This window comes from Mustela lutreola, chromosome 8 (assembly GCF_030435805.1).
Source record: "Mustela lutreola isolate mMusLut2 chromosome 8, mMusLut2.pri, whole genome shotgun sequence".
Lineage (NCBI taxonomy): Eukaryota > Metazoa > Chordata > Mammalia > Carnivora > Mustelidae > Mustela > Mustela lutreola.
The window spans coordinates 65,723,251-65,743,670 of record NC_081297.1 but is presented as its reverse complement, the minus strand read 5'-3'; the positions used below and the strand labels follow the sequence as shown (position 1 = coordinate 65,743,670).

The following is a 20,420-nucleotide window of genomic DNA, read 5'->3' as shown; positions in this document are numbered from 1 at the left end:
GCAAACCCCACTCACCTAGTGGTTTGGCTTCACAATGCAGGGGCCCCGGTTCCTTGGGTTGCATGGAGGTCACGTGCCCACCCTTTGGCTGCCCTTGGCATGTAACATACAGAGCTTCAGGTTCATCGGTGGGGGTATCGCCAGGCTCTGAGGGTGAGAACCTGCAGAGGGTACAGAGGGTACACCACGGCTCTTGTCAATTCTCAGTCACTACAGAGCACCCTGGAGCGAGGTGTGAATCCTGTGGATCCTACTGCCCACCTTGGGGCTCTCCTCTCAAAGTCACATGTCCCCTGCAGATCTCAGTACTTCCAAACCCCCCAACTCTCTCTCTTCTGGTCCATTTACCTGCTACAGGTGGGGCGATGCTGCTCAGCAACAGAACCAATAAGCTGTCCTCCCTGGGCTTTGTGACAGCGGTGACACAGTGAGTAGTTTTCAAACCACTCAGAGTTGGGATTCAGCTCGGCTGAGCCTGCCCCACAGGCCCGGCATACCCGGCATGCCTAGGGGGAGTAAGCAGGTGAAACAGGCACTGGTCAGAGAGCAGCCCGGAAAAGAGCGCAGGACTCTGCACAACACAGAAACAGGAGGTTGTAGAAGGCAGAGTTAGGGGAGGACGGCCGGCTTGGGGGGACAGTCACCTTGCACTTCCAAGAGTGAGCAGGCAGTTCCTCCATTGGTGGTTTTAGGCAGAAAGTGTGGTATCCTTTGTCGCATGTCTCACAGACCAACATCTTAGAGTCATTCCCAGGTTTCCTGCAGGAACATGGGGCACACAACAGGGTCCCACCTCCCCTTATTTTCAACCCTAACTCCTGCTTCACCTGAGGGTTCTCTCCTGGCCCCCTTGTCTTACCTGCAGGCTTGGCACACTTTGCACTCAGGGCACTGCCACCCAGCACGCTTGCGGGCAGTAAGAGCAGTGTCCAGGCAGGCCCCGTGATAGTGATGCCCACAACTGGTGCAGAAGAACAGGTCACACAATTCCCCGGGCCCCTCACATACTGCACAGCGAGCCTCCTCTGGAGCAGGAAGACAGAGGACATGGGTCAGCTATCGGTTCCTTGCAGGACTCAGCAGAGCGCTCTCTCCATCAGGCATTCCGGAGACACAGAATGAACCAGGAACACCACCGTAAGGAAGACAGGCAAGAAGTCCCTGTGCTCACAGAGCCCCCCTCTATTCTAGTGAGGCATACAGACGGTGCTCTGCAGAGCACAAAGCCCCGGGGGGAACACATGGCCCCCTCATGTGCCCTACGGCCAGAGGGCAGGGCTTCTTACCCAGATGTGCAGCCCCCTCACTGTGCTCTGGGCATAGCAGCTGCAGTGTTTTCATGGACAAGAAGGAACCGCTGGCAGTCGCACAGGGGAAGTGGTAAAGCCGTGGACATCCAGGCGAGCGGCAAGGGATGGAGGCACCGAACCTGGTGCAGTGGGAGCAGCGCTGCCAGGTTGGAGACAGAGTGTCAGGCTACCACCCCCTCCCGGCTCTCTCCAGAGCAACAGATCAGGCACCAGCTCCGCCTCCACCTACCCACTGCCCTTCTCACCCTACCCTCTCACAAGCCCACTGGCCCTGCTCGCTCTGCCCTTTGCCTACACAATCTCTTGGCCCCAGCCCCACCTGTGAGATCCCTGAGAAGATGGCCTTGTCCACACCACATAGTTCTGGGCCCTCCTGCCCCCATACGCCTGCCGACCACGAAGCACACCAATGGTGAGCCCAGCAGGACCCTGTATAATGGAAAGGGGTAAACAGAAAGGACAGAGTTAGCAAAAAGGTAATCACTGGCTCAGGACCAGCCAGCCCTTACCCCCTTTGCCACCCAAGTCAGCTACCCCTCTTCCCCTCACTTACCTCCAGGTTCTCCTAGGTGGGCAGGTGTCAGGCCCTCAGGGAAACCGATCTGTGACAGGTCCTCACTAGGCAGCGCTGCCTCGTTGGGCCCTGGGTTCCCCCCAGGGGACACCACTGGACACTGGGGCCAGTCAAATGGCAACTCAAAGCGCCGTAGTTCCCGCTGCCCATGTAGACTGGGCTCCCCACAGTTACAGAGAGCACAACGCCGCGCTGGACCCCCACTGTGGACACACAAGCGTCAGCACCATCGCAGGCCCCTGCCCAAAGGTGACCCTAACAGCCCCGTGAATTGGCATGCCTAATTCCCAAACACTCATCTTCCTCAATCTTCCTCCTTAAAAGCTGAGACCCTCAAATCAAATCTTTGTGTGCCCTTATATCCTCATTTTCCCAAATTAGTTACCTGCAGTCCTGGGGAGGATCCTGAAGCCTAGGACCGCCAGAATTGGGCACAGAGACCTCCCCCACATGCGGGTTGGGAAGGTCTGCCTCAGTGGTGCCTGACTCCTCAGAGGCCGCAGGTCCATCAGCTGAATGAACAGACAGAGAAACATAAGCATACATCCAGCCTCATCCTCTGTGTGATGTTAGTCCACCCATCAGATCCATGAGAGTAACCAAAACCCTTGGTGGATCACAGTGATGGCAATTTGCCTTTTGTTCCAAAGAACAAAGTCCTTCAATTACCCATCTATTACACAGACTTAGCTCCTGAAACCTAAGGTTGCCTGGGGAGGGCAGAAGGCTACCAGCAAATGCAGAATTTGCCCTACTCACCTGCCGGTTCTGAATCTTTATCCTCACCAGGCGGCTTCTGGCTGTCCATCCCTCTCTCCGACTGGGCAGGGCCCTCTCGGGGAGACCTGTCAGAGCCAAAAATAAAAGATCTACATGTATAGTAAGTCTTCCCAACTAAACACTTTCCCCAGAATCCTAGAAGGAAAACAGCTATTGCTAACTAGACTTTACAGAAAGCCGAGAAAAGCTATACCTACAAATTCCTGTTCTAAGGACAAGGAAGGTCTTTCTCCCTAATCCTTATCCCACTGCCTTCCTTCTTTCCCAGATAAACTCATACCCTATTCTCCTACTCTGGATTCTCAGGAGATCCACTCCCCTCTCCCCCTTCCTACCTCCTGCATAAGAATTCCCAGGGTAAGAGCATCCAACTAGAAGCACATCCAATCTATATCTAGTACCACCCTTTGCCTCATGTCTGAGTTCTTGGCTCCTGGTGGGCCCTATTCCCTGGAGTTTTTCCTCGGATCTCAAGTCAGCTACCATCCTAGAGGTATGTCAGTGCTAACCCAAGGGTAGCCATAACCCAGAAAGTCTTAGTCCAGTCAAAATCCCTCTCCCAGAGATAGAGTCTGAGGCCTTGTAGGATGGAGAATACATTACTGAAACTAAAGCCCAGCTAGGGATGATCTCTCCCACTTCCACTGGTTTCAACCAGGAGATCCCAATCACAACAGAAGAAACTCCCCAATTTCCCCCCACCGGACTGCCTATCCAAATCCAGCTCAGACCCCTGCTGTGACTGAGCTCAGGATCTCACCCAGCCTGAAGGCCTCAGGTCGTTGCCCTTAGCAACGCCAACTGCCCTTCCTCCTCAGATGTCCCTAGTAGTTAACAGAAGTGGGCCTTAAGAGTTACTGAGCATGTGTAGCCAGGCCTGAGGCTAAGGCATGCTGGGAGTTGTAGTCTCAGGAAGCACACCACCACTTGGAGGAGTTCTAAACCAGGGAGGACACAGCAGAGCAGACTAGCTTCCTTCCTCTTCCGCCAAGCAGGGTTTCCACACACACTATGGGGGTGAGGGGTAACGGTCCCCTCTTCTACAATATGCCTGCCTATATCAATCCAAATGAAACACACTAAAGTTATACCTAAGAAGGTTGAGACCCACCTTTTGGGCATATTTTCCTAAACTCCAGAGGGAACTAAGCACAGTACAAAAAAGAGAGAAGTGAAGAGTTACAGAGGTGAGGAAAAAAGACATCTTACAGAAGAAGGAAGAAAGGGATAGGTGCCTGTAGCTCTTAATAGGAAGAGTAATGGTTTAAGCAGAGAAAGAAAGCATAGTGTTCCAAAGGACTGGGGGGAGTGGTATGCACAGGAAGGGGGAAATCCCTAAAATAACTCTAAATAAAAGTTTGAGAAATTTATCTCTCCCATCTTTTCCACTCCTCTTATTTAACTAGAGGGATCACACAAATCTTAGTAAGGACAAGTGTCTCTTCCCAAACCAAACACCCCAGTGGTTGGCCACTGGGGTTGAGTGACGGGGGCAGATGAGATGGGGAACCCTCACAGGTGGCCAGGATTGGTAAATCAATTTCCCAAGAACCACAATTATCAATCCTCTTTCTCTGAGCTCACACTCCATTTCCAAAGACTGGCAATGCACCTTCTGTGACTTATCACAGGAAAAGAAATTTTATCCCCCCCCCACCCCGCCCCACTATCAGAATCTACTAGATTGAGAAAGATACAATGTTACTTCCTTTCCCAGGTCATCTCTTTCCCAAACCTGCCACACAACCACCCCTGAAAGGAAAGTAGGTTGGTCATCTGGCCAGCCCACAGAAAAGTTGCTCTGGAACTTCAAGGGGCCCTTAGAAGCCACTGCTGGGAAGCAGGGGTTGGAAGGCAGGGCACCAGCCAGGCCCCTCTTCCTATTGAGTCCTTCAAGGCCTGACCACACCCAGAGACTTCAAAGTTGCCTAAATGTGTGCATCTTACTGTACCTTACCACTACATGCCCCAAAGATCCTCCACCAGCTCTGCTCTCAAAGTTAAGGCCAAAGGAGTCACAAACAGTAAGAAATAAAAAGCAACAGTGATAATATAGGAGGTGGGAGGAGGACTGCCTCACACAAGGCCAGAGGGACAAATTCCTCTGCCCTCCCCCGAGCGCAGCCCTCTCAAGCTGGTAAGGGGAGGTACTGCTCGGGGAGGTACAGAAACCACCTTTGTCCAACCTTGGAAGATAGAGTACCAATATCCTCCAAAGCCAGAGCCTCATTCATGGGGCCATGGAAGACAGACCAAGAAGCAAAGAGTATAATGTCCTCCAAGCTGTACCAAAAAGAATCTAGGGGTCCCTCCAAGAAGCCTGGGCTCCATTTCTCTACCCCCGCAGTCTAGCACCTGCACCCCAATGCTGAGTCCCAGGTCCCTGAATGGATCAAAACAAATAAAGACCACAGGTTCCCCTGTCCCATCCTTCACAGCTATAAACCACACACACACACACACACACCCTCCAAAGGTTTTTCCCCTTGGATCTAAATTGGGTTAATGCCTACCTAGCCTTCCTCTGGGGAACTAGAGATCCCAGACAAGCACAGATCTAGGGAGTAAAACTGTGCTGGCTTCCACTTCTCTTAGTCCTGGGCCTAAGAGGCCCAAAATAGTAAGGAAGGAGAAATGGGTTCATCTCAATCCACTCTTCCCTCTGCCTCCATCCCAGACCCATAGCTTTAACTCCATTTTCCCAGCCAAAGGGGAAATGGAGACTTGGAGAGGTGAAAGGCTGAAACAGGCCCTTGAGTGAACAGCTCTTCTGTAGGACTCAGGACTTCCTGGTTCCCAGCCTGAGAATCAAACCACACCTCTCCCCACCCCCATTTTGGGCCGGCCCTCCATTAAGAATCCAAATGGCAACACTGGCCCTGTGGACCCTCTGGACTGTCTCTGGGTCATCCTGGGGTTAGCCAAGCTAACAAGGAGAGGTCCCTCCTAAGGAAGTTCTCTGGGAACAGACAACAGAAGGGACGCTCCTGAGGAGGCAGGGGCAGAGAGCATGGGTGACAGCTAGTCTCATTCCACTACCTCTACAGTACATCTCACCCTCAGGGTTATCACCCAGAAGTCTTTCAAGAGCAAAATCCCTATTTTCTCCTTTCCAAGACCAGGCTGGAAGGGATCTAGCATATGTATGTTAGAGACAGTGGAGTGAGGGAGCAAAACACACCAGGCAAATCCCTGCTGGGCAGCATGACAGCTGTGAGAGGGGCTGTCCCAGCCCAGGGCCCAGAGGCATGAGGCTCATGCTGCACCCTTCATACACTCACATACACACCCCTTCTCCCCAACACCTCCTGCCAGGGTTGGAAACACAGGCTTCAGCAGAAACAACTCTGATCTGGTCATTTCTCCTCTAAAGAGAGACAGGCCACCCTATTCTGCAGCCTTGGGACAGGATCAGAGGACCAGTTAACATTCCCTGATTGAAAAGGGTTGGAAAGATCTGGGAGGGGCCTGTGGGACTGGCCAGAGACTTACAGGCAACAGCTCTCCACACCAGGCCCAGAGAAAGCGGGAGACAAAAGCCATTTTTTGCAGCCCACATTCGCAGGGAGCAAATCTCAACGGCCTCCTCTATAATCCCCTAGAGATTATGTCCATCCCCAGAGGAGGGGAGGTAAAGCAGGCTAAGACAGCACTAGGCCTCGCTGGGGTCACTTTGCCAGGCAGGGGCAGTTTAAAGTTGAACAGCAAGGCCAGAGCTGACCCCAGCCCCGCCTCCTTCTTGCCCCAGCCACCCCCTTCCTCACACTAGTCAATTTCCACACACTCTACCCTCTGCAGAGTCAAATAAGGCCTGGTGAAAGATCTAGGGTTCCTGGAGTCTCCCAGACCCTGCTTCTGGGTGCCCCGATGGGCAAGAACAACCTTAAAGTCCAACCTGGCAGTAAGTCTGACCTGGCAGTGGCACTCTATCCTCCCTCTTAAAGTTGTTCTGTTCCCAAGGCCCACAAGGAACCCTGAGGGAGAAGCAGCCAACTGGGATTGGTGCTGGCATCAGGGCCTGGGTCCTAGTTTAGCAGAGCTTCCCCCCAACACAAAAATAAACAGGCAGAAAGGCGATCTGGCCAGGTTCCCAAACTCCCGTGGTTCCCTGAACCCCCAGTCTTTAAAGAGGCACACCCCAGACACCAGGCCTCAGTTCTGCCTCAGTTCTGCCACAGCGACTGGCTCAGGTTCCCTTGACAGACCTTGCCAAAGGAACCCTCCTCAGCTCTGGCACCCCTTTCTCCAACCTAAAGGCCAGCTCAGGCCAAGATAGTCCATCTGGCTATGCCCCCAGTCCAACCCTTTCTGGGCCCTGGCCGGGCAGACTTCACTCACCTCTTCACAGGGCGATCCAGAAATCTTCATCCGAGAACATGGCCAGAGCCCGGGCCGCTCCCCGACCTCCAACCGCCAGAGCGATCACAGCCGCCCCCCGCACGGGGGGGCTTAGGGGGGCCAAGAACGGTAAATCCAGGTCGGAGTGGCCACTCTCCTCCCCCCAAAAAAGCAAGACGCCAAAGAGGGGTTCTCTGCCTCGGGTTCCAGCAGTTTAGGTTTCCATGGACAGCCCCAGGGCGGCGAATCCCGAGCGGACACAAAGAGAGCACCGGTGGCTTTGATCTTGGGCGAGCAGGCTCCGCATCCGCGTCGCCGGGCGGCCTCTCAGTCCTAGGGCCGGGCCAGCGCCCCGGCCGCCCGCGCCGGGCTCGGGCGGAACGTCGAGGCTCTCCAGATGGAACGTCGAGGCGCCTCCCCAGCAGCCCGGAAGGAATGCCGCGCCGCCCCGCGCCGGGCCCGGATGGAACGTGAGACCCTCGCTGAAGCGCCGAGTCCCTCTCCCCGCCCGGGCCGGCGCCCCGGGGCCGCGCGAGCTACGGCGACGCGGAGCCGGCGGGGCCGCGGGGCTGAACCTGACACACACCCAACGCCGGGCTCCTCGACCCCGAGCGTTTGCCCTCTGAGGCTTCGAGCCCCCCACCTTCTGCTCCCCCCCGGGGAAGGGAGGAGGGTAGGTGGGCGAGGAAGAGGAAGGGGCGGGCGGTGCGAGCCCTCTGCCCGCTCCCCTCCGGCCGCTCCAGGCCCTGCGCTCGCCTCCCTTCCCCTCTGGCCTCGGGAGCTGCCCCGCCCCCGGCCTGGCCGGCTCTGATCGGCGGCACCCCCTCGACCCCCGGCTGGCTGTGATCGCGGGGGGCCTAGAGGTGCATGGCCCAACCCCGGCTCCCGGCACCGGGGGGTCAGGAAACTGAGCGGAAAGTGGGGAACGAGGCAGCCATTTGCAACCGGAGAGGAAAGTAGTGCAGCGCGGCGCCGCTCCGCCTCCCCCCCTCCGCCTCCTGTTCGGCCGGTAGGGTGGTTCCTGCGAAGGGGCTATTTCCTGGCCCAAGATCTCGGCAGCGGTCGTGGAGATTCAGGAAGCCTCCGGCGCGAGATCCGGGGGGGCCTTTTGCCTGGGGAACCCCACTCGAGAAGCGGAGAAAGGAGAAGACGCGGCCCTATTTTGTGTTGGAGCGGAGCGGCGGAGGGATACGGCCCTCTCGGAGGAAAGGTTGTGACTCTGCAGTTCTACGCACACGCTGCGGGATCCCTCCGCCTCGGGTTAACCCCGACTGCGCCGGGCCGGCCACCGTGCAGACACGTGGGAAAGAAGCCCCCCTCCTCTGCACCCCGGCCCTGGACCTGTCTCCTTCACTGCCCGGCTGGTGAAACTAGGACTCCGGGCACTTTCTAGTTCCGTTTCCTTGCAGTTCTCGGTCCCTGAAAGCACCTACCCCCTTGCCTTGGCCAGGGGCAATCTTTCGCGGGAGGGGGATGGAAGAAGAGCCAGGAGATTGGCCGCTGCTCTGCATCCTGGGAACTGGAGTCCGCAAATGGAGAAAGTGAGGCAAGGCGCCTGGCGCTGCAATGGGTGGGTTCTTGCCACGTCCGGGGGCCCGAAGGAAAGCGGGACAAGTCCCTATTCGTTCTTTCTACCTTTCAGAACCCCTCGTGAGGAAAGAAGAGCCAGTGCCCCCAGAATCACCACACACACCTCCCCCATCAAAACATAAATGTGGAGTTTCCTTCCTTTCCTGGGTGCTCCCATTCCTAACCCCAGTCTTTCCCTCGGGACCTTCAGGCCCTGTGTCCCCTTTTTTAGTAAACAGAGGGGATGTACCTTGGAGCCTTGCTGCTACCTGGCCGGAGTGCTGTTACTCTAGACAAGAAACCAAAACACTACTTGCAGACATTCCCCCCCACCCACCCATAAGTCTGGGTGAGATGGGATTGGAATGCCTTTTCTGCATTAGCTGTAACCACGGATGACCAGAAGGAGACAAATTAACTACGTGCTAGATACTTTATATATTCTTAGTTATTTCTCACCCTCATTATGAACTACGTGGAATTAAGTCTATGAAGATGAGATTGAGGCTAAATAGGTAAAATTTCCCAGTGAACCACGTCGGGTGACCTCCATGATTCAAACCAATGGCCATGTTTTTCCTAAGATTGTATATATTTATATATCAGAAAAAAAATTTTTTAAGGATGTGGAGAAAGAGGCAAATCATGTACAGGGCTGGTTTTGTGGGAAAGGGTTTACAGTGCTGTCCAACAGTATTTTCTGCAATGATGGAAATGCAGTATAGCTACACTGTCTAATTTGGCTTAGCCACATGTAGCTGTTGAGCACTTTGAAATGTAGGTGGTGCAACTGAGGAACTTTTTGTTTAATTTTAATACTAAATTAAACTATGCAAATTGTAGCTTCCAAATTGGACAGTGCAGAAAACCTAAATCCCTACAGACCAGCCAGGTTCATAGGAGGGATCAGAACTAAGCATATCCTGTGCTAGCCACACAGTGGCATCATATAACCCGCTCTGACCATGCAGGTCTAGTTCAGCAAAAAAGTCCCAACAGTGACCCCGCACATGTCCCAGCTATACTGAATAAATTAACGGAGATAGAAGTAGGGAAATGGGAGCACCTGGCTGGCTCGGTTGGTAGAGCATGTGACCCTATCTCGGGGTTATAAGTTCAAGTCCTACATTGGGTGTAGAGATTACTTAAAAATAAAATCTTTAGAGATGCCTGGGTGGCTCAGGTGTTAAGTGTCTGCCTTCAGCTCAGGTCATGGTCCTGGGGTCTTGGGATGAAGCTCTGCATAGCATCCAGCTCCCTGCTCAGCGGGAAGCTTGCTTCTCCCTCTCCAACTCCCCCTTCTTGTGTTCCCTCTCTCACTGTGTCCCTCTCTGTCAAATAAATAAGTAAAATCTTTTTTAAAAATAACATAAAATCTTTAGGGGCACTGGGTAGCTCAGTCAATTAATTGGGTGTCTGCCTTTGGCTCAAGTCGTGATCCCAGGGTTCTGGGATGGAGCCCTGCAGTGGGCTCCCTGCCCATTGGGGAGTCTGCTTCTCTCTCCCCCTTCCTCTCACCCTGCTTGTGCTCTGTCAAATAAATTTATTTTTTTTAAACTTTTAAAAAATGAAAATCTTTAAACAAACACTTTTTCTAAAAAGCTGGGAAATGGAAGGTCCCTCTCTATACCTGGAGGCAGGGAGGCTGACCTTCACCAAAAAGACCTCCAGTAGCACTATAGCCACCGTTTCTTAAGGATTATTTATGTATGAGAGACTGTGGTAAGCATTTCATATATCACCTCAATCTAATTCTCACCTCAACCCTATGAAGGTGTAACTACACTTTATAAATGAGAAACTGAGGCTCAGCCAGGCTAGTAACTCTAAGTGACTCTCAGGGTCACACAGCTAAGTGGAAAAGCATTCCAACCTAGCCTTTAACTACTATTCATTACTTTCATCAGGGCTTTGAGATTGCTTGACACACTTTTAGAAAACGTCAAACATTTGTAAATCTATCCAGAACCTCATAGAAATGGCAGCAGGACGATAGATAACCTATAATGAATATTCCAGGTCAGACATGCAAAAGGACTTAATTTTAATGTAAGGAAAGAGTGTGGTGACAACCTTATAGAGAATCCTAAACTACTGAGATTGCTCTTTGGAGAATGCTTCTTCCGGCAGCCTTTATTTTTTTAGATTATAGATTAGAGATGCAAAAGCAGCTGGCAGAACTTCAGAAAACTAGCATGATAATCACCCCAACTGTAAGCCCAACTAGCCTAGAGTTGGTCACTAGCAAGATCACAGCTGAAATTTTGGCCATTCTCCACAGCTAAGTGCATTGACAGAGTACCTCAGACTTCCCTCAGGTGGCAAGAGAAGTCTGTGTTCTCCCTGTGAAGGATGCCATTCCAATAACCCTAAGAAGTCCTTGGAGGAGGTATTGGGCCAGTTAGGCCCTATATCTGGTGGGGATAGGGGTAAGCAGAAAGGGTAGAGGCAGAGAGGACCAATTCTTGTTAGCTGAAATGTCCATCCTCCCACTGAGATGACAGGTCAATAAGAAAGAGTAGAAGTAGGGGCGACTGGGGGGCTCAGTTGAGCAGTCGGCTCTTGATTTTGGCTCAGGTCATAATCTCAGGGTCGTGAAATCGAGCCCCTGGAATCTCCTTGAGAGTCTCTCTCTCTCTCTCCCTCTGCCCCTCCTTCCCCAGGCTCAGGCACATGCATGCTGGCTTGTATACACACACTCTCTCTCTAATAAATAATCTTAAAAAAAAAAAAAAAAATAGAAGCAATATCTTTTGACAACTAAAAAGGTAGCATGATTCCAAAGGTGTGAAGGGTGTGAAAAGGTCACCCAAGGTATGAAAAGACCAAAGAACATTGATAGAATGAATGGCTCTGAGAATATGGGGAGCAGAAGGATGGATATACACCGGGAGCATTATTTCTTACTTTACTCAACTCTCTTAGAAAGCCAAAATCTTCACCAACACTTCAGTCCCTGCCTCTATGCTCCTTTTCTATTACATCACTAGGATGAGGGGCTTCCTTCCTCCCTAAACCTTAGCCTCTCTCTGAGGGCCAGCCAATGTCAAGGCCCCAGGAGGGAAGCTAGGTCAGCATGTGGCAGCTGGCCACTAGAGGGTGGTGTTTCTGTAGTTAAGGGGATCTTGAGAGTCTGCAATCTTGGATGGGAGTGACTGCCAACTGGTACCTGTAGAGCAGAACTCAGCAGAAAAGAAAGGTGAAAAAAGCTAAGTAGTAAGTCTTAGGGTAATGGTCCTCCCGAATGAGTGAGGAGTAAGGAATAGGAATGAAGTAGGAGGAAAGCGTTAGCCCTGACTCCCCACCAGAAGTCACAGTCCCCACTCCTTGGAAAAAGAGATATTGGCCCTGAGCTCTCCCCACATACAGAGAAGCCAACGACAAAAAGATTTCTCAGTTTATTTGCATATATACATGGTCACCCTAGGGAGCCTGCTCCACTTTAGGAATCCCAAGCTCCCTTCACCCAGCCAACACCCAAAACCTGCACAGAAGAGTGGGTCCTAAATAAACAATGCTTAGGACTCACAGTGCAACCCCGCAGGTTGTAACAATTCATTTAGCAAAAACAGAGGACTAGAGGCCAGAGCCTATGAGACATCCTTGGCCCATTGTAAACATTGACAACCAGGCCACTGGAGCCTGTAAAAGTGTGCAAACATGAGGGTACCACACTGTGTGACCTCAGAGGACTGGGGACACAGCTGGCAACCATACCCGTGAAGTCCTAAGGGCCTACACCCATTGGAGCCTGGCAAGTGCCAGGGGCAGAATCAAGGCCTGAGGGCTCACATGAGCTGGCAGCGGCGCTCTTGCCCATAGGAATTCTCCACCCGGGCAATCTCCTGGATGACTTTGGTAAAGATGCCTCGAGTCAGCTGCAAGGGACAGAGATTCATGGCAAAAAAAAAAAAAAAAAAAAAAAAAAAAATCAGTTCATTGCTAATACAACTCAGCTCTGAGGTGTATACCCCACTCCCCCACCATCCTCACCACCAAGCAGTGCCATAAGAAAAACACCGCTACCCTGATTTTGCCCATAATCTTCAGGCCAAACACCTGGTTCTCTCGAGCAGATGACTCCATAAACGTCGCACCCCAGGACTCTGCCAGCTTCTTCCCTTCAACTGCCTGGACCTCCCTAGAAGCAAATTTGGCACATGAAGATGGAAGATAGCAATGTCCCCAGGTTCTCTGCAAAATCATTATAGAATCTAGACTTCTTTTTTTTTTTTTTATTTATTTGCCAGAGAGAGAGAGAGCAAGCGAGTACACACAAGCAGGCAGAAAGGCAGGCAGAGGCAGAGAGAGAAACAGGCTCTCCGCTGAGCAAGGAGTCCAATGCGGGACTCGATCCCAGGACCCTTGGATCATGACCTGAGCCAAAGGCAGTGGCTTAACCCACTGAGCCACCCAGGCATCCCTAGAATCTAGACTTCTGACCCCTCTGTCTTCTAAGGTCTGAGAGATGGGTTGGGGAAGGAGAAAAATAAAGGAGACCTCAGAAACCTAGGACTGAGACTGGAAATATGAAATCATAGCTTTTGCAATAGAGGGGGTATCTCATCTTAAATTTCGAGTTAGAAATGAAAAGAGGTGAAATGATTTGTTCAAGTCCATGACAGAGCCAGGACTACAGCCTGACTGATTGCTAGACCATCTCACTTTCCTTTGCCTTGAGCTATAGAGATCTCTGTACCTGTCTGGAGAGAGATCTGCCTTGTTCCCCACTAGCACCACCGGCAGCCTGTGAAGAAATAACAGTTACTACTGGATCCCCTCCCACTCCCCATGGAACCCAACTTCCTTCACATCATGGCTGGACAACTCCTCCAGAAGATCAGACAGGATCTGTCCTGGCCTCCTCCCTCACTTGGACTCTCCACTCTCTTCCATCCCCTCATGTCCATACTAGGTTTCAATCTCCCAGGGCCGCTTACCGAGTTTTGCCATGGCCTTCATGTAGCTTTTGGTACAGACTCTCAATGACTTGGAAGCTTTAAACATAAGAAATGGAGCTATAAACTTACTCTGGGACAGCCCTCAGATCCTCCCAAGTCCCCTCCTCTCATAACCTTGGTCACTTACCTATGCAGAGAGGTGACAGAATACACAAGCACATAACCATGGACCCCAATGATGAATGAATAGGGCAGAATGCTGTACTCATCCTGACAAGAAACAGAAATATCAACACCTAGATACACAACACTCAGATGGCAAAGGTTGGTGGGTTGCATCCTGGGGACCCTCCCTGGGGCGCTCCCTACTCCAGTCATTTCTATTCAACAAGTATTTACAGAGTAGCTCCAATGTGGATTGAATACTACCAGCTGCTAAAACACTTTTCTTTTAATACCACTTTACAGATGAGCCACAGAGGCAAGCAGACCTCATCTCCCAAGATTGAACTGCCACATTTAGATTACCCTGCCCCAAACTGGTACCTGCCCTGCTGTGTCCACCAGGTGTAGGTGAAACTCATCTTTGCCAAGAGTCACTATCTTGCTGTAAGCTGAAAAGAAAAGAAAACTTGACTGTGAGGTGCCTTGTAGGGCTAGCAATGTGTGCCCCGATCCGTTCTTAACCCTAGAGGTAATATAGAGATGGACAAGGTCCAGGGAGCTCTCCAGACAGCTGGAGAGACAATGTTAAGGTTCTTATTGTCTGGTCTACACCATCCTGGATGCAGTATCCTGCAAAATCCACACTCTAGCTCAACTAAGAGAACAGGATTGCTAGAGAAGAGATTAGATTTAATGGCTAATTAAATCAGCCCCTTGGCACCAGGAAAATCCCAAATTACGGAATTGGATGGGGCAACAAAGAACTCCCTGCCCCACCCCTAGGGGAGAAATCTACTCACTGTTCTCCACTGTAGGATCATAGCCTTCCAGGAACTCGCCCTCCACAAACTGATGTGCCAAAGATGTCTTCCCTGTGGGAAGCAGTGGTAGTTGTATCCAAATCATCCGTCCACATTTACATCCTCTGTCCTTTCGGGCTGTGGCCCAGGACTAAAGAGGACCCCAAATTAGCACCCTAGCCTGTGGGTGCCATGCAATATTTTTCCTTAGCCTACCCTCACCCTCTTTTCGCCTTGGGTCTCTGCACCCTGGCCACCGGATGCATTCAGTAGCGCCGCAGGAAGCCTTTCCCGCTGCCTTTCCCCACCCACCCCTAGGAAGATCCGGGATTCCCCTAGGATCAGGTCTGCCCCGCACCCGGACTCCTGAGACTTGCCATCCACACAGACCGCACCCCCGCCATCAAAGCCTGACCCCATCCCCACCCCTTCCAAGGTAACACTGGGGACCACTCTGGTGCTCCTGCAACCAAGCCCACGTTAACCCTTACATGCTCCTACTTCCTGCAGCCCTCCACACACTACCACCACCCCAGGCTTTCCTCCTCCATCCTTTCAATCCTCGTCCTACAACCCCGTTCTAACGATGCCACCATTCCTCTCCGGGTCGTGTTCCCGCGACAGCGCGCCTCCTCTGGCCACAAAGCCGCGGTGCGTTCGTGCTCTCCCCAAGGCGGAGACTCACCTACAGAGCGGTACCCGAGGATGACCACCTTCCTGTAGCGAACTAGCGGCATGGCAGTAACCGGCCCCGAGGGGCTTGCCGAACCGCGGGCTGAAAGAGCCCTAAGAAGAGGAGATCTGAGTGTAAGACAGGCGCAGCAACCGGCACAGTAAAGTCGCTCACCCTGAAGCTGCCAGGGACAAGCTAGAGGGAAACCAAAACAAGCGCCGCGCCCGGAGCTGGCCACGTGATCACAACACAGCAAGACTAACGCCAGGGAGTCTGGCGCCGGGGGATCTACAGTGCCGCGCCGCTCCGGGCTCCGCCTCCCAGGTCGCTTGCCATTGGTTCATTAGAAAGGATAAGGGCGGGGCCGCCAGCGGGAGGGAAGGGTGAGCCTCACGTGGAGCCGGAGAACCAGGAGCTGCGCCTGCGCAGACTAGAGCCGGTTCATTCATAAAGAAACAGAAAGGAACCCGGGGTCCTAGAGGTGTTTGCGCATTTTCAACCTAGCAGAAGTGGCCGCTAAGAATTGAAAAATGGCAAAATACCCGTTGTGGCTCGGTTGGAATTTCTTCTGAGAAGATTCTAGGCTTCCCTTTTGCAAGGTCTCTGAGGTGCTGGGATAGGGGTAAAAAAGGGCCCCAAATTCCAATAGACTACCTCTGCTTCCCCTAGACTTTGGCCCCAGATCTTTTATCGTCAATTTCCATAGTCTACCAGGATCTTCGGAAATGCGATTCTTATTCTTGAGAAAGTTGTTAGGATTTGTGGCCAGGTCGTCTAAAGTTTTATAGTCATTCTAATAATCAATGCATTCATTTATTCAACAAATATTTATTATGCATATACTATATGTTTCAGGCATTGTTCTAGCTTTGGGGATAGAGCGAAGAACATGACAGACGGCTCTCTGCTCACAATGCTTTAAGCCTAGTCTGAAGAAACAAACATATAATTAAGGAAATATTAGATAGTATTACGTGCTATAAAAGCTAGTATAAGGGGCACCTGGGTGGCTTAGTGGGTTAAAGCCTCTGCTTTCAGCTCAGGTCATGGCCCCAGGGTGCTGGGATGGAGCCCCACATCGGGCTCTCTGCTCAGCAGGGAGCCTGCTTCCCTCTCTATGCCTGCCTCTCTGCCTGCTTGTGATCTCTGTCAAATAAATAAAATCTTAAAAAAAAAAAAAAAGGTAGTATAATAAGAAATGGCCACATTAGATTAGTAATAAATCCTCTCAAGGAGTCCCTATTTAAACTGAGGTCCGAAAGACAATAAGGAGCCAGCGAGAACAAAATTCTGACAGAAGAAACCATTAGCGCTATGGGTGCTACAATGAAAATAAATTTGTTAAATTCCAGGAGAATGGGAGGGATAGAGAGTGTGTGCATCAACCTAAAGCAGGTGAAATCTAAGAGGATGGCAGGGTCCCGGCCATGTAAAGAAGTTTGGGTACCCAGAAAGCAGATGATGATCTGGATATCTGAATTGTGTTTCAAAAATATTTCCCTGGTTGAGGGACGCCTGGGTGGCTCAGCCGGTTAAGCTGCTGCCTTCCGCTCGGGTCACGATCCCAGAGTCTTGGGATCCAGTCCCGCATCAGGCTCCTTGCTTAGCGGGGAGCCTGCTTCTGCCTCTGCCTGCCATTCTGCCTGCTTGTGAGCTCGCTCTCGCTCTCTCTCTCTCTCTAACAAATAAATAAATAAAATCTTTTTTAAAAAAAAGAAAAAAGATTTCCCTGGTTAAAAATAAATAAATGAATCTTTCTAATTGTGAAGAAATGAGGCGAACAGGAGCAAGAGGGGAAGAAGATTAGTTGGGAGACTTACTTGTAGTCCAGGTGAAAGGCGAAGCAGGCTTGACCAACGTGGTAGAGATGAATTAAGTGGAGAATTCTGGTTGCATTTTGAGGCTGAGGTCAATCTGACTTGCTAAAGGATTGGATATAGGAGGTGAGGGAGGGAAAAAGAAGAAAGAAAACAGCTAGGTTTATGGAGTGCTGCTTGGTGCCAGGTGCATTTTATTGTTATCTCACTTAATATTCACAACAGCCCTAACGTTGGTAATTGGTGTTATATATCCATTCATTAACAAATATTTATCAAACAGTCATCATATCCCATGCACCTTTCTAGATGCTGGGAATAGAACAGCAAGCAACACAGACAGGGTCATTTGCTCATAAGGACCAAGTATTCTTTTGGAACAAGACCAACAATCTACAAATAAATAATAAATAAGCTGCAGTAGAAAAATAATAACTGCAGTGGGAGGAAAAGCAAGGTGTTAACGGGCTAAGGAGTAATGGGGTGTAGTATTCCTCTTATTTTATATGATATCCTAGAAATCCTGAGGAGGTGACATTTGTACCTGAGGCTTGAATGATGGGTAGCTATTTTCACCCTTATCTTACAGATGTGGAAACTGAGATTTGGCCATATAGATAGCACACAGAAGGTAGTTCTTCTGGAAGGGCCTGATGAGGTGGGTATGCAGTAGTTAGATTGTACTGGAGGGGAGTGCCTGGGTGGCTCAGTGGGTTAAAGCTTCTGCCTTCAGCTCAGGTCATGATCCGAAGGTCCTGGGATAGAGCCCCGAGTTAGGCTCTCTGCTCAGCAGGGAACCTGCTTCCTTTCCTCTCTCTCTGCCTGCCTCTCTGCCTACTTGTGATCTCTGTCTGCCAAATAAATAAAGTCTTTAGGGCGCCTGGGTGGCTCAGTGGGTTACGCCGCTGCCTTCGGCTCAGGTCATGATCTCAGGTTCCTGGGATCGAGTCCCGCATCGGGCTCTCTGCTCAGCAGGGAGCCTGCTTCCTCCTCTCTCTCTCTGCCTGCCTCTCTGCCTACTTGTGGTCTCTCTCTGTCAAATAAATAAATAAAATCTTTAAAAAAATAAATAAATAAATAAATAAAGTCTTTAAAAAGTAATAAAAAAAAAGATTATACTGGAGGACACACTTTGTATAACTGTGGAACTGTCTAATACTTTAGGAAGTCCAGATCTACAAGAATTGTTTCAAAGAGCCACTTACTCTGGCCTCAGAAAGGAACCTAAATAGTTTCTTGACTGGGTAAAGGAAGTTCCTTGCAGACCAGCAATTTTATGTTGAATTATTTGGCCTAAGTGGAGGTTGGTGGAGATTCCAGATTGGGTCTTTTTTTTTTTTTTTTTTAAGATTTTATTTATTTATTTGACAGAGAGATCACAAGTAGATGGAAAGGCAGGCAGAGAGAGAGAGGGAAGCAGGCTCCCTGCTGAGCAGAGAGCCCGATGCAGGACTCGATCCCAGGACCCTGAGATCATGACCTGAGCTGAAGGCAGCGGCTTAACCCACTGAGCCACCCAAGCGCCCTCCAGATTGGGTCTTAAAGGCACTGCAGGGTAGAACAAAGAACTAGATTCAGTGAAATTCAGTAAAAATTTGTTCACCTCCTATTTTGTACCAGATAGTCTCACCATGTGTCATACAGCATGGATATAAAGATAAGTGAGATGCCTTTTATGCTGTTTGTCTTTCTAGATTAACTCTCTATTTTGGGGGCACCTGGGTGGCTCAGTTGTTAAGCGTCTGCCTGAGGCTCAGGTCATGATCCCAGAGTCCTGGGATCGGACCTTCCAATGGGCTCCCTGCTTGGTGGGAAGCCTGCTTCTCTCTCCCCCTTGCTCTGTTCCCTCTCTGGCCGTTTCTCTCTGTCAAATAAATAAATAAAATCTTATAAAAAAAGAGTCTCTATTCTTTTTCACCCAGATTTGTTTCCAGGAGACACACCTGGCCCCCTGGATCTCAGCAGAATTCAGCCTAAGGGAAGCCCTCACAGAAGGTCAGATGGAGTGGGGAGAGTATCTGTGACCCCACTGAAGGTCCTAGAACCTCTCAAGTCACTCCCTCTACACACACACCCCCAACGCATACACTTCTCTCGTGCTGTTTCTAGTTGCTCCCTCCCCTTCAGGCCTGCTTTGGTAACAACTTCTCTGATACTCACCCCAATAATACTACTGTACCCCTGTGGTTTCCCTATACCTTTGTAAATAATCTCTTTATTAAATCATTCTCAAATTCTCTTGTTTTCAATCAGGAGGAAAACAAAAGGCCTAAGACAAAGGGTTTTATCCTCTTGTGTCTTCTTCTTTTTATACAAGAGGAGAAGATCTCACAGCAGATTTTCACCTCCATCTCCTTAAACCAAACTATTGAATGGCTATCTCTAGCTGCAAGGGAGCGTGGAAATTTTAGCATTTTCTTTTCTACCCTTTATAGTAAAGGAAGGCAAAAGAGAGGTGGTTAAGAATAAATGTTCAGTGAGCCAAATCTATAAGACCTGCACACCTCAGGAACAAGATATTTGTTTATTAAATATCAATCCCCTTAAAGATTAATGCATAAATGGTTACTTTGTAGATATCACAGATCACCAATACAGGATCAACTCAAGAAAGTAAACCACTTTTTTTTTTTTTTTTTGGTCAGAGAGAGAGAGAGAAAGCGCGCATATGCACACAAGTAGAGGAAAGAGGCAGGCAGAGGGAGAAGCAGGCTCCCCACCAAGCCTGACGTGGGACTCGATCCCAGAACTCTGGGATCATGACCTAAGTCAGAGACAGATGCTCGACTGACTGAGCCAGGCATCCCGAAGGTAAACTATCCTAATGGCAGGTAAATGGGCTTGGAATAAAATTTCTAGTGACAGCATCATATACCTTGCTATGTCTCAAACAACTGAAATAAAATATAGATTAAATACTCCCAGAAAATTGTTTTAAGTATCTCTATGAAAAGTGAAAACATTTTTACTCTGTTTGTATCAAAAGTATGGGTTTTGGGGCAGCTGGGTGGCTCAATTGGTTAAGTGATCAACTCTTGGTTTCACCTCAGGTCGTGATCTTGGGGTCCTGGGATCGAGCCCTGTGTCAGGCTCTTCGCTTAGTGGGGAGTGTGGTGGAGATTCTCTCTCCCTTGCTATCTCCTTCTACCCCTCCCCCTTCTTGTGCTCTCACTCTCTAAAATAAATAAATAACTTTATTAAATATATGGGTTCCAGGGATACCTGGCTGGCTCAGTCTGTAGAGCATGCAACTTGGGGTATCAAGAACATGAGTTTGAGCCCCACACTGGGCATAGAGATTACTTAAAAACAACAATGATGACAAAAACTTGGTGGTTTAAAAAAACAATGTATTATTTCTCCTGACTCTGTGGGTTGAACTGGAAACTCTTCTGTTATGTCTCTTGGACTCACTTCTGTGATTACCAGAGGCCACAGACCCATTACTTCAACTACAGCTACTTACAGCTCTCTCTCTGCGTTCTTGTAACCC

At 50.3% G+C, this 20,420-nt stretch overlaps 2 protein-coding genes across 15 annotated transcripts in view; both read right to left on the bottom strand.

Moving 5' to 3' along the window:
- The window catches only part of KMT2D (lysine methyltransferase 2D), a 39,881-nt gene extending 31,685 nt beyond the window's left edge, over positions 1-8,196 (bottom strand). For all 11 annotated transcript variants that reach the window (XM_059185471.1, XM_059185476.1, XM_059185481.1 and 8 more), the window contains exons 1-10: positions 7,003-8,196; positions 2,644-2,729; positions 2,270-2,396; positions 1,864-2,087; positions 1,630-1,739; positions 1,287-1,449; positions 860-1,025; positions 645-759; positions 349-506; positions 16-161 (exon numbers count right to left, since the gene is read on the bottom strand). In XM_059185471.1, coding sequence (XP_059041454.1) covers positions 16-161; positions 349-506; positions 645-759; positions 860-1,025; positions 1,287-1,449; positions 1,630-1,739; positions 1,864-2,087; positions 2,270-2,396; positions 2,644-2,692 — 1,258 coding nt within the window. In that variant the 5' untranslated portion in view covers positions 2,693-2,729; positions 7,003-8,196. The remainder of the gene's footprint in view (positions 1-15; positions 162-348; positions 507-644; positions 760-859; positions 1,026-1,286; positions 1,450-1,629; positions 1,740-1,863; positions 2,088-2,269; positions 2,397-2,643; positions 2,730-7,002) is intronic.
- A 3,758-nt stretch (positions 8,197-11,954) lies between these two features.
- Positions 11,955-15,433, bottom strand: RHEBL1 (RHEB like 1). 4 transcript variants are annotated; one of them, XM_059183586.1, is made up of 8 exons: positions 15,123-15,433; positions 14,438-14,588; positions 14,019-14,086; positions 13,660-13,742; positions 13,512-13,568; positions 13,271-13,318; positions 12,598-12,712; positions 11,955-12,449 (listed from the first exon to the last, which is right to left on the bottom strand). In XM_059183586.1, the coding sequence occupies exons 2-8, from the start codon at positions 14,541-14,543 to the stop codon at positions 12,360-12,362; spliced, it is 567 nt and encodes a 188-aa protein (XP_059039569.1). In that variant the 5' UTR covers positions 14,544-14,588; positions 15,123-15,433; the 3' UTR covers positions 11,955-12,359. The 4 variants fall into 4 exon arrangements, with proteins under 4 accessions (XP_059039569.1, XP_059039568.1, XP_059039571.1 ...); XM_059183585.1 differs by having other exon boundaries at positions 14,438-14,509; positions 15,123-15,429; XM_059183588.1 differs by having other exon boundaries at positions 12,631-12,712; positions 14,438-14,509; positions 15,123-15,418.
- Positions 15,434-20,420: the final 4,987 nt, after the last annotated feature.